Raw genomic sequence first — 13,896 nt, forward strand, 5'->3', positions numbered from 1 at the left:
GATGCGGCCTCCCATGAGGTCAGGGGCCAGGATGTGCAGAGAGAATGGTCATTCACCCTCTGAAGACAACTGAGGGAAGGGCGGAAAGCTGAGGCTCTAAGCTCTAAGATCTGACCCTCCTCCCACCTGCCCTGCCTACTCCTTCCCTTGGGTGACCATGAAGATCCCCTGGTGCAGTGGGGTGGCACAATCAGGAGCCTCAGCTAAGGTGGCCAGATAAGCAAATAAAAATACAGGACACCACATGAACTTAAACTTCAGCTAGACAATGGAGGTGTTTTTAGTGTAGATATGTCCAAAATAATGCATGGGACATATTTATACTTAAAATTTTTTTTAATCAAAAAAATTGCATTTCTAGGACACCAACTCCACATTCTGAAGGTTGACAAATAAAAAGAAAAACATTTATCCTACATTTTCTATAGCTGATGGGGAAAGTTCAAGGTAAAAATTTTTTAATGACAGACATAGCATTCTGGATAACCAAGTAATGAGGAAAAGTTATTTACAGAAGACTCACAATAGAAGAACAGAAAAGGACAGAAGTAGGCAATTCCTCCTTTGCAAAAGTCCTCACCACTGCTCAGACAATGAGCTATAAGGCTGAAGAGCTTTCTGTGGACAGTTGAGGCTGCACTGCCTTGACCACTGAAAAGAAGTGGGTGGCAGCACCCCTACCCTAAGGAGTCCTGCCGACAACATGATCTCAAATCTAAGCAACCTCTAACCACCTGTTACAGGAACTACTTGGGGCAGAAGAACACGTTAAATGACACCACAGGGATGCTGTTAACCAAATCCCCAATATAAGGTTTTCCCAAGTCACAAATATGAAAGACTCTCCAGGAGTAACAACCTCATTTCTCCAACAAACCAAGGGAATGGGGAAAGAATGGGGGCTGATACAGAAGAGACTAAAGGGATATAAGACCCAAAATGCAGTGTGAGGGTCTTGTGTGGATTCAGATTCAAACATCCAAATACAAAAAAAAAAAAAGGTGTTTTTGAGGCATTTGGGGAGAATGTAGGTGAGCCTTAGGTGATTTTGAGGAATTATTATTAGTGTAATAAAGGGAAATGATGGAACTGTGATTAGATATGTTTGAAAACTGTTAGTGCTGTGTACTGGAATCTTCATGGGTGAAATCATGTTATGTATCAGGAATTTGCTTTCAAATAATTGGGGGAGGACAGAGTTGGGGAGATGAATAAACACCTCAAAGCTGGTGGGTTCTCTGACCAGAACTGGATACACAGGGGTTCACTGCTTACTTCTCTTATTCTGTGTGTGTATGAAAAGTTGCATTAAAAAACAAAACCCAAAAGTGAAAGAAAGACCTTTAGACCTCTGGACCATCTCCTCCCTTATTCAGTAAGCCTCTTCCCACTCCTACAGGCACAGCTGATCGGGCAGCAGGGGAGGCAGTATCCGAGGCAGGGCTGGCCCTGCCCTTTGCAGCTGGCTGAGCCTGGGGCCTGGGGACAGAGTTGTGAGCAGGACAACACTAGCTCCTATGTAAAAATAGCTTACAAAAATGCCTGACATCTGGTAGGCACTCACTAAATATTACCTGTTATTATAGGTACTTCGACATGGCAGAAACTGCCCTGGATGGCGGTCCCTGCCAGAATGAAAATGTGAGTCCTTTCTTCCTCTCCTCCACAAGCTGGTCATCCTTGGGCCCTCCCCTGGTGGGCTCCAGAGAAGGGGTGTTCCCCATCCCAGCCCCATTCTCCAGAATGCCACTGACTTCCTGAGTGGCTTGTACAGATGCTCTCCCTGAATTCTCATACCCATCTGCTCCCTACCCCCAACTCACAGCATTAGGGATGCAGAGGGTCAAGAGCTCATAGACTGAACCACTTGTCTGAGGGCCTCAAGTACCTGTACCCTCCCGTCTGGTATGTGGCCAGAGCAGGCCAGGGCATTTGCCTTTCCAGGGTCTTTCCTCTCCCCTTTCCGCACTGGTCACCCAGGCATCCCTGTGACCACCCCAAGCCCTGGCAACCATGAGAGCCTCAGAGCCAGGGCAGTGTGGCCACCAGCAAGGTCACTGCAAGTACGTGCTGGCCTCTCTGTGCCAGATGATGCTGGCATGTACAAGCACCTGCTCCACCCAGAGGTATCCTGATCAAGTGTGTCCACAGCACTGAAAGCTGTGGGGAACACAAGATAGGGCACCGAAAGTACCAGCAAGAACCCAAAGGGGTCCAGAAGGACTGGAAGCCCTGGGCCATGGGAAGGCATGTCTGGGGCAAACAAGGGAGGTCAGCTGGGGAGGACATGGCACAACACTCAGGGGCAGAGGACCACACAGTCAAGGCCTTCCCAGGCACGCCTATCATTAGCGCCCAACAATAACGAAACCTAAAGCTGGCAGAAGCCAGGGGACGCCGTGCAGCCTCCATTCTGGGCACAGTAACTGAGAAGGGAGGAGGCCTGGGTCACACATCATTTGCTGAGGCATGGGGCCTCGTTCTAAGAAGAGCACCGTAATGAGCAGGGAAGGGGCCCAGAGTCATACCAGCTCACAGTGTATACAGGGACTCCTGGCTCAGGGAAGCCGTAACTCACTTGCAGGAGAGGACACTTACCCACATAGTTCTCGACGTCACTGACGTAGAAGGTAGGGGCTGGGACCGCCAGGCCCAGCCCATCTTTCTTGGGGACAAGGATGGGCTCAGTGAAGCCATGCTCTTCCATGTAGCCCAGCGTGAGTTGGCTGCCAGACACGCGGGCTACCACATCTTCTGCACTGCAGGGAAGTACAAGTTGGAGGTCACGTCAAGCCCAGATCCCAGCCTCCATGACAGGCCTGGACAGGGCCTCAGGGCTGGAGACATGGAGCCTGAGCTCTAGCCATACCACCCCCGCCCCCACGCCCCAGAAGGAGGACCTGCTGCAGCGCCTCACTCAGTGGTCACAGGGCAGCTACAGCGTAGACATGGCAGAATCCCACACACACACTCATCACAAGACCCTCGAGGTCCAGGAGTCCAGGGCCGTGGCGAGTGGAGAACAGGCACACACCACACCTGTCCTTCTTACTATGACAGAGTGAGGCTCAAGAGGTGTGAGCAAGATCCCTCCTCGACCTCCCTGCTCTCCACTCACCCCTCATTCAACAGTACTCTTCTTGAGTGCTCAGAGGTCAGACCGCTGCACAGGGGTTAGATCCTAAGGGCACAGCTAATGGAGATAAACTGGTTTTCACAGAGAACCTACCCCCTGGACAAGCTAAGCACAGGACCCAGGGCTGGCTGGGTTGCTGTGGTCAGCAGCTCTCCTGTCTCCTGTGTGCTGGATGCCACCCTGGGCGCCAGGGACCTGCCCAGCTGCAAAGACCCCTGTGTGCTGATGCTGGAGAGGGGTTTTCATCAGATGAGCATGCAATGCCATTAACCCACAGCTGAGAGCAGTGCTACAGAGGAGAGAGCAGGAAGCAGGATCAGACTGGGCCTGCTAAAGCCTGGGGGAATGGGAGTGAGAGGCACAGGGCTCCGAGTAGAAAGTATGTACTAGCAAACGCCTTGGGGAGAGGAAAATGCGACAAGTGTGAGGAATGAGAACCTGGGTGGTTGGGGCAAGGGGGCAGAGGGAAGCACCCAAGTCAGTGGTGGGCCAGGCCACCTCATGCCAAGAGCACCGGGGAGCTACTGGACAGCTTGAGCAGGGCAGCGACAGTCAGAGGCTCATCTGGCAGCTCTGCAGACGTACAGTGGCAGCAGCAGGACCAGGGTGGGGCAGGTGGCCACGGAGGAGGAGGCTCAGCATGCCGTGCCTGGACCAGAAGGTGACAGTGAACGGGAGGTGGCGGACTCAAGAATCAGATGATGTGCGGGCGAAGGTGAGCAGCCGAGGGACTGGTCACTGTGATCAAGGGACTGGGGCAGGAGTGGGGTTGGAGCAGACCTAGAACTGAGGAGGGACACACTTGTTGGGACTGGCCAGCGGATGCAGGTGCACGTCCAGACAGGTCAGGAGCTCAGAAGCACTAGTGGCTGGAGAAAGAAGCTGAGGAACCGCTGGCCAAGGGACAATCTATGAGGCCAGAGAAACAGACAGTGGGGAGCGAGCGGAGTTCCCAGAAGCCCTCAGGAAGAGCCGTGAGCAGGGGAGACCAGGCACAAAGGACAGGCAGCACAGCACGGTGTCACAGCCTCCACGGAGGACATGACTCCAGGAGCGGGGCCCACACCACTGCCATGTGTTAACAAGGGCCAGTTAAGTGAGGACTGAAGAGTGATTCTAGGGTTTGGGCAGAGTGTTAGGGATAAACCAGAAGGAGTGAGCGGAGGGTGAGAAAGAAGGAGGAGTGTGCTGGGCAACTGCTGTGAGAAGCTCTGGGAGCACTGGGACATCAGTCAGCCGTGGAAGCCACAAGGCAGCGGGAGGTAGAAGGCTGCCCTTGACAAGCTGGAATCCCAGGCTCTTTTCCAGTCACTAGTGAGAGTTCTGGATTCACACAATACCCAAAGGATTGGGTCTGGAACTACAAACCCATGAGGGCCCAGCAAGAGGCAAATATGAAACCATCGTGTGGGGACACCTCAGAGCCCCGCAGACTGGCTGGCATGGGAATCTTTCCCTCTGAAGATTGTGCATCACACAAGGAGGTAAACCCCCAGGAGGAAGGGCCAGCAGCCTCATCTGCCCAGAGAAGTACAGCCCAAGAACTGAGGATAATAGGATAATCATAAAGGGGATTTTAAGACAAATACATTAAACCCATTCAAAGGGATAAAGAGAAGATAAAGCAAAGAACAGAGAAGGAGGGGAAAGAACAGGCAACAATGAAAAGGAATAGGAATTATAGAAAAGAAAAACATGATGATTGAAATTTTTACAACTCAGCAGATACATTAAATGGTAGCTGGCTAAACAACATTGAATTTGATTTTTAAAAAAAAGAATTCAAAAGGTAATAATGTACAATTTAATTAACAGAAAACAGAACATGTTTCAGAACTTAGATAAAATATGACACCTCTAATTAAAAGTGCTTACTGAGTCCTGAGAAGGATAAAAAAAAAGCAAATGCACATTAGAAGCATCACAGTATACTTATGATATATTGGGGAAAAAAAATCTCAAAAGTTTCCAGACAGAAAAACAGGTTATTCACCAAAAATGAAAATGAAACAAAACAAAAACTCCAGCAACTAGGCTGATATCAGTAACAAGAAATGTCGAAAGAAACACAATATTATAATATCTCCAGAGTTAAAGGAAAATAACTGATAACCAGAATTTTAGATCCATTTTAGAAAATTAGAATCATGTAAAAATAAAGATGAAATAAAAATATTTTCAGACACAGAAAATATTTTTATAGAGCTTTCTTGAAAGAACTACTAAAGGATATAACTCAACAAGGAGGAAACCAAATCTTGAAGGAAGGAATGGGATTCAAGAAATAATGGAAAACTGATCTCCAGATTCCACACAATCCCTATCTTAATCCACCTGACTACTCTGTAGAAATCGACATGAGGAACTTGAAATACTGAAGGAAATACAAGGCACACAGATGACCAAAACATTTTTTATGAAGAACAAGTTGGAGGGTACTTTCCAATTTCAAGATTCATCACAAAGCTACAGTAATCAAGACTGTGTGGTATTGGCATAATATGAGACATATGGATCAGTGGAACAGAATTGAGTGTCCAGAAAAAACCTAAACATCTATGGTTAACTGCTTTTCATCAAGGGTGCCATGATAATTCAATGGCAAATGAATAATCATTTTAATAACTAGGAGAACTGGATACGCACATGCAAAAGCATGAAGTTGGACCCTTACCTCATACCATACATAAAAATTAACTCAAAATGAGTTAAATTCCTAAATATAAGAGCTAAAACTACAAAACTTTTAGAAGAAAACATAGGCATAAATCTTTATGACCTTAAATTTGGCAATAGTTTCTTTTTGTTTTTGTCTAAAAACACAAGCAGCAACAGAAAAAATAACTTGGACTTAGTGAAAATTTAAAACTTCTGTCCTTCAAAAGACACCAAAAAAGTGAAAAGACAACCCACAAAATTGGAGAAAGGATTTGTACATCATATATCCGATAAGGAGTTTGTATCTAAAATACACAAAGAACTCTTACAACTCAAAAAGACAAAAACAACTTTCAATGGGCAAATGATAAATAGCCAACAAGAACATGAAAAGGTTCATGTTCTCAACATCACTAGTCATCAGGGGAATTCAAATTAAACCACAGTGAGAGACCACTTCACACCTGCAAGGACAGATAGATAGAATCACTATGAAAGTGAAAGTCACTCAGTTGTGTCCAACTCTTTGCAACCCCATGGACAATACAGTCCATGGAATCCTCCAGGCCAGAATACTGGAATGGGGAGCCTTTCCCTTCTCCAGGGGATCTTCCCAATCCGGAGATTGAACCCAGGTCCCCCACAGTGCAGGGAGATTCTTTACCAGCTGAGCCGCAAAGGAAGCAACTCAAAAAGTCAGATGATAGCAAATTCTAGTGAGGACACAGAGAACTAAAACCCTCAGACACTGCTGGTGGGAATGGAAAGTGGTATGGGAATTTGCTGTAGGGCTGAGGGAACTCAAACCAGGGCTTATACCCCTAGAGGGGTGGGATAGGGAGGAAGGTAGGAGGGAGGTTCAAGAGGGAGGGAACATAAGCATATCTATGGCTAATTCATGTTGATGTTTGGCAGGAACCAACACAGTTCTGAAAAATAATTATCCTTCAGTTTAAAAAATTAATTAATTAAAAAAAAGAAAACAGTCTGGCAATTCTTCAAACAAATATATTGTTACCCCTAAAGAAAATGAAAATATATGTTCAAACAAAGTATTTTACAAGAACATTTATGGTAGAATTCTTCACAGTAGTCAAAAATCAGAAATGACTCAAATTTCTATCAGCTGATGAATGAATAAACAAAATGCAGTCTATCCAAAAGGAATATTACTCAGCCATAAGAAAGCAATGAAGCACTGACACTTGCTACACCCTGGATGAACCTTGAGGACATTATGCTAAGTAAAATAAGCCAGTCACAAGGGCAACATATTATATAATTTCTTTTAGATGAAGTGTTCATAATAGGCAAATCTACGCTTACTCCTTGGAAGAAAAGTTATGACCAACCTAGATAGCATATTTAAAAGCAGAGACATTACTTTGCCGACTAAGGTCCGTCTAGTCAAGGCTATGGTGTTTCCTGTGGTCATGTATGGATGTGAGAGTTGGACTGTGAAGAAGGCTGAGCGAAGAAGAATTGATGCTTTTGAATTGTGGTGTTGGAGAAGACTCTTAAGAGTCCCTCGGACTGCAAGGAGATCCAACCAGTCCATTCTGAAGGAGATCAGCCCTGCGATTTCTTTGGAAGGAATGATGCTAAAGCTGAAACTCCAGTACTTTGGCCACCTCATGTGAAGAGTTGACTCATTGGAAAAGACTCTGATGCTGGGAGGGATTGGGGGCAGGAGGAAAAGGGGACGACAGAGGATGAGATGACTGGATGGCATCACTGACTCAATGGACATGAGTCTGAGTGAACTCCGGGAGTTGGTGATGGACAGGGAGGCCTGGTGTGCTGCGATTCATGGGGTCGCAGAGAGTCGGACATGACTGAGCGACTGAACTGAACTGAACTGAACAGTTATAGAAAGCATGATTGGTGGCAGGACTTCTGGGAGGAATGTGGATCATAAATTTATTTTTGAGTTGATGGAAACCCTCCAAAATTAACTGGTGGTGGTGCACAGAGCTGTGAATACACTGAATTGTACCCTTTAAATGGATGGATTGTATGGTATATGAATTACATCTCAATAAAGATGGGAAAAAAGAAAATAAGAAAGAAGCCAGAGAGGAAAAATACCTTATCCATAGAGGAGCAAGGAAAGGAGTTGCACTGAATTTCTCACCAGACACCATGCACTCAAGTAGAGAATGGAATGGGTCATTTAAAATGTTAAAAGAAAAAATCCGCCAACTTAGGAATCTGTGTCCATCAAATTATCCTTCAAAAAAAGAAGTAAAGACTTTGTCAGACAAACAGAAACTGTCTTCCAGCTGTGAAGGGCCAAGGATGGTTCAGAGCTGCTGTCTGTACAACCACACGTCCACACAGTCAGGGTGCCCCCCCTCACCAGGAGTGATTTCTCGTGACCCTGATCTTGCCCTCTGCCCTCACAAGGACAAGGGTGTACAGGGGGAGGAGTACTCTAAGAAGGACCAGGGACTCCCCACCAGGCCATGTGCACAGAGGAAAGCCCACGGCTATGACACCAGGACCCGCCACATCCAAAGGTTGGTCTCAGGCTGGATATCAGCCCCTACTCCTGGTCCATAAAGTAGGGACAGTGGCTCTCTCTCTGGAATGTGCCATGGGAAGGGCCATACCAGGTCAGGGAGAAAAGATTCTTCCCTCCAGGGCTGTGAAGAGGGTCACAATCACCTATTCAGGGAGGTGCTGAGAAGGGAGAGATCAGCTCCCCTGCTGGGAGCACCTGGAGTTTCTGGGACTTTGCTGCTTCCCCTGGAGGGAAGCCCATGGCCCTGGAGCCCCAGTGCAGGGTGCGTATCCAGACCTCAGGCTAGAGAGGAAAAGGCCTGCTCACCTGGGAAAGGTCCGGCTCCGCAACTCCTTGATGAAGAGCTGGCTGCCATTCTGCACGGGTTTCACTTCCGGCGTCTGCCCGGGGCCATGTTTATGCCAGGTTCGCTTCTTCTTCACTGTGGGGGAAACAGGAGGCAGACCATCACCTGCAACCCCTCCCCTCCCCGTGCCTGCAGAGACCCAGCCAGGAGTGCAGCCACCATGAATGCTGCAAGACTCAGACCTCTCAGAGGCCAAGAAGTTGGGGTTCCCTGGCCCCCACCCACCCAGGCTCCCCAGCCTCTCAGGACCCCGAGTTGACACAAGGTCAGGAACTCCCCCCTCTCACATCCTGAGTCACAGCCCCCATCTCACCTCCTACCCCATACTTCCCAACCTGCTGGCTCAGATGATGGCACTCAGAGCTGGGGCTTCCTAGAGCCCCACCTCACTCAGCACTTAGTCCACTGAGAACTCTTCAGAGGCGCCCCCTGAGAAGCTCCCACGCAGGCTCATTTTTCAGGACCCCTCTCACCTGTCTTACCCTCAGACTTGCCCTCAAATAGCACAGACCACTGTCCTTCCCCACTGGGATCTTTGCTGCCACGACAGCCCACAACTCACAGGCAGAGCAGCCCAGCCCCATCGTCTATGCCCACTGCCCTCCCCACTCCCTGCCCACCACTGCCTGCCCATCCTCAGGGTATCGTATTGTCACACCTGCTCCCAGGGCACTGGACACACGCATCTTGGACTTCTACACGTGAGAATGCACACCTGTCCCTCCTGGGCTGAGACACACGCTCACGCACGTACACATGTGCACATCCACATGCAAGCACACGTGCCCTTACTGGACCAAGACAGGCACGTGCACACTAGGACACACACAAATACAAGGACAAATGCGCACGCACACTAACATTCGCTCCTACTGGGTTTCGAGCTCCCAGAAGGAAGGAAGCTATTTCCTTGATACCTTCGGCCCCACTCAGGGCAGTGAGTGAAGATGGGCCAGGCATGGAGACCCATCCTGGGGGGCTGCCTCGCAGGGTTTTAAACATGATCCTCAGGCAGAGATGTGACTGGAGGTGAGGGAGAGCTGGTGGGGCCCTTAGAGTGTCTGTCCTTCACAGACAGGGATTGGGTGGGGGCTACAGTCCTTCTGCATTTCAGTGATTGTGGGGATGAAGGGAGCTGACGACTGCTCCTGGGTGGGACCTGCCTAAAGCAGGAAGAGGAAGGCACTGGGTGCGGGGTGCCTGAGCTGACCTCTGTTCCAAACTGCCACTTCTTCCCTGTCTCATCAAGTCATAGTTCCTTGAGAGTGTTTCCTAAAATAGGTGATATATACATCATGCCTGGTCTCCCAGACCTAAGTGCAAGTGCATATTATGGAAATCAGGCCAGGTCCTACACAGGAGGGGCTGGAGCTAGAACTTCTGGTGGCAGCACCAGACCCAGTGAAAGTGAAAGTCGCTCAGTCATGACTGACTCTTTGCAACCCCATGGACTATAGTCCATGGACTTCTCCAGGCAAGAATACTGGAGTGGGTAGCTTTTCCATTCTCCAGGGGATCTTCCCAACCCAGGAATCAAACCCAGGTCTCCGCATTGCAGGCAGATTCATTACCAGCTAAATCACAAGGGAAGCCCCACCAGACCCAGAGAGGAGTCCAAATCTTTCTTGCCCACCTATCCTGTAGCTGTGTGACTCTAGGCAAGTTACTGGGTGTCTCTGTGTCTCATCTTTAATGCTGGTCCTGGCTTCCTGGGCTCCTTGTGAGTATGGAGGGCCCTGTGCCAGGAGAAACATGGGGTGACTGAGTCTTGGAGGGGGCATACAGCCCAGAGTAAGCAGACACGCAGGGCAGCAGTAGGCAGCAGAAGAGAGAAGCAGCATCTCCTCTGCCTGCCAGGAGCCAGGCCTGGGGCCCCGGCTGACCAGGGGCCAGTGGCAGTCTTGGGCCATCTGGGCTTCCCGGGCCCTTATTAAGGACTGGGCAGCTTCAAGAACCTCATATAGAGGCTGGAATATGCCAGATACTGTGGCTGGAGCAGGTATGCTGGGACAATAGCCGAAGATGAAGCTGTGAGGCAGGTCTGAGCTCAAAGAGCTACTCTTGAACCCCTCTGCAGCCCTGACTGGTGGGCTCCTTCCCTCCCCAGGGTCTAAGACCCTCCTGAGCTCTGAAGCTGAGCCTTCCCTGCCTATGGGTGGCCCAAGACACCCTCTGACAAGGTACCCAGGGGACAGCTGGAAGCTGGCGGAGACTCAGCAGACCCCCCTGGGTTACAGGGCCAATAGGTATCCCTAAGACATTTGGTAACACAGCCCAGCCCACCCTCCTAAGCATGGCTTGCCCCATCCCAAGGTGTGACAGCGATGCTTGCCTCAGGTAGAAGGAAAGTAAGAAATTAGTAAGTAACCTCTTAAAATTTTCCTTAAATTCTAAAGGAAATCAATCCTGAATATTCATTGGAAGGACTGATGCTGAAGCCAAAGCTTCAGTACTTTGGCTACCTGATGAAAGTGCCAACTCACTAGAAAAGAGCCTGATGCTGGGAAAGATTGAAGGCAGGAAAGCAGGACAACAGACGATGGATGGTTGGATGGCATCACCGACTCGATAGACATGAGTTTGAGCAAGCTCCAGGAGACAGTGAAGGACAGGGAAACCTGGCGTGCTGCAGTCTATGGGATCGCAAAGAGTCGGACTCCAATGAGCGACTGAACAACAACAAAACCTCTTCAACAGTCATGGAGCCAACAAGAGGAAACACTAGGATTCAAAATCACTTTAAGAGCCATGTCATCTGCCTCCCATGAGCCTTCATGGGAGCCTGTGGGCCTGAGAGTCACAAACCAAAATCAGTCCAAGGGACAGATGGCAACAGCATGGAGAGGGAGCCCTGTGGCCTCGTAAAGACAAGGCAAAGCACAAGGGATGAGGCCTCAGGTCCAACTTGCTCTGGGAACCCTGCCTCCATCCATTCCTCGTGCTCCATGCCCTGACTCCATCCTGTCCTGGCCCTCTCCCTGCTGTCCTCAGCTCACTGTGCCCACCACAAACTGCACCCAGGCCAGGACAGGGAAAGGAGGCAGGCGCGTGGGCTTGGGTGGTTCCCAGGGGACACAGAGTCATTGAGGGGCCTTCCTGCAGAAGGTGCGACTGGAGTTCATGCAGCAAAAACCAACCAGTGTGTCACAGACAGGCTCTGGTCGGGGCACACGCATGTAAAATGAAGGGTGATAGGCAATGTAGGAATGCCCACTGGCGGGAGCTGCTAGAATCTGTGCTTTCATCCCTGATGGACACACAGCCCATCAGGGGAGTCTGATTCACAGAATTTATAAGGCACATATGCACACACATGTGCATGCACACACACAATGCACACATGCACACACACACTCAGGGAGGGGTTGTCAGGTCCCCCCAGGCTGGAGTCCCACACTGCTGATCTAGAATAGTGCTATAGAGGCATCCTGGCCCCCCACCCTCCCTGATCACACCCCAGGGTAGTGCCTATCCTGGCATTCAGGTCTGTATGGGTGGTGTCTCCCAGCTCTAGCCCTTATCGGCCTCCCATCCCACTCGCAGGGCCACGAGGTGCAGACCTGGGTGTGCACCCTGTTCATCTACCCGAGCCTCCAAGGCTTCCTGGAAGCTCATGAGGTATTAGAAGTGTAGACTAAGCCACGGGGCCACAGGCATCCTCCTGTGTCTGCTGTAGAGCCATTACCAGGAAGATCAGATAATTTAGGGCAGACATATGGTGAGCAACAGTGCTCCCAACTTCTAGGGTTGTGAGGGTAAGTTAGGAGTTTGAGAACCTTCACGCCTGGGAAGTTCAGCGGCCACCAGGCCTTCTTGTCTTCTTCTCATGCATTTACCACATGCCCACAATGTGCTGGAAAGTAGGGCACAAAAGCCAAAATGAATACAGCTCCTACAGTCACTCAGTGATGACGGAGCACAGGCTAGGCAAAAAGAGAGGCCCAAGAAAGGTCGAGGCGAGGCAAGACCACTCTTCACCCAGCTTCCCAAGGGGCTAGGTTTGGCTCCCTTGGCTGGCCTCAACCTACAGAATAGGACCACTGAGGGTGGGGGGTAGGCTCCCTCCACACCTCTATGCCCACTGGATCCACTGGGTTACCCCACCAGGGCTACAGGGCTCCAGCCCCGGCAGATCATGGTTCTTCTCCCATGTGGACCTGGCCTTACTTGCCTCCCAGCCTTGATGTGGGGCCCTTTAGAGCCACCCTGGATGAGCCCATGCCTTGGAGAGCACCCCCTGGGCCGCCCCACACCCCCAAAGGGCCACATGGAAGGGGAGAGTGATAAACTCCTTATGGTGCACAAATAGTAGTGTGAGAATAGGAATTCTTTTGAATTTTCAAAAATATAAAGTTCCTTGGCCATACACTTCAATTAAAAAAAAGAAAAAAACTATCAGTTGTCCTCTCTGTACTCTTACTTGTTAATAATGTAGAACTGACAAGAAATAAAATGCTTTTCATTGCTGAAAAAAAGATAGAGAAAGGGGATCACCTGAGATTCCAAGCAAGGAGTGCTAGAGATGGGAAGGAGAACAGGTCCCCAATAATGCACATTCCTAAACTGCTACATAGATAAGAAGTGGCCAGCTGGGCAGAGCTGGGCAGAGTTGTGATGGATGGCCCCTTGGATATCTCCCAGTCTATGTCCCCATCTCACGTTGCCTGGTCACTGGGAATGCTAGAGTTTGCAACCCCTGTCCTGGCCTTTGGAGGCTGGTGGGCTCTCTGCAAAGGTCATGAGGGGCCCTAGCTGCATCTGCAGGCAGGAGATGATCAGGAGGAGCCATAGCCGGCCCACTAAGGCTATGAGGGGCAATAAATGAGACAGCCTAGGCACCAGAGGCCCCTGGCTGCAACCACACAGGGCAGTTGACTCCAGAAAGGTAGGGTCCAGTTGGGGTTGGGATCAAGGTCAAGCAGAGACCTCACCCCCATAGTCAGATCCAAGGGGCAGCAGCATGGTGCTATACTTACAGGTGGACTTCCCGTGGGTTTTCTCACAGTTTGGGCAGTGGTATATGTCAATGTCTGGGGCCTCCTCCTCTTCTACTCCAACACAGCTGAAATGGAGGAGAAACAGATTATCACCAGCAGTCAGCAACTCCTTAAGTGCTTCCCCTGCAAAGCTCGGCAACACATCAGGAGAAAGGGAAGGTGGTATGAGGGCAGTTGGGGCAGAGTATGTGTGGCGACAGTAACTCACAGGGATGGGATGGGGGGCTCAAAATGG

General features: G+C 49.8%; 1 protein-coding gene across 2 annotated transcripts in view; it reads right to left on the bottom strand.

Annotated features, from left to right (window-relative positions):
• The window catches only part of PHF2 (PHD finger protein 2), an 88,343-nt gene that overhangs the window by 24,024 nt on the left and 50,423 nt on the right, over window positions 1-13,896 (bottom strand). For both annotated transcript variants that reach the window (XM_015093025.4, XM_027964191.3), the window contains exons 2-4: window positions 13,641-13,726; window positions 8,625-8,739; window positions 2,599-2,759 (exon numbers count right to left, since the gene is read on the bottom strand). In XM_015093025.4, the coding sequence (XP_014948511.3) occupies window positions 2,599-2,759; window positions 8,625-8,739; window positions 13,641-13,726 (362 nt within the window). The remainder of the gene's footprint in view (window positions 1-2,598; window positions 2,760-8,624; window positions 8,740-13,640; window positions 13,727-13,896) is intronic.

Source organism: Ovis aries, chromosome 2, assembly GCF_016772045.2.
Source record: "Ovis aries strain OAR_USU_Benz2616 breed Rambouillet chromosome 2, ARS-UI_Ramb_v3.0, whole genome shotgun sequence".
In the NCBI taxonomy this organism is placed as follows: Eukaryota; Metazoa; Chordata; class Mammalia; order Artiodactyla; family Bovidae; genus Ovis; species Ovis aries.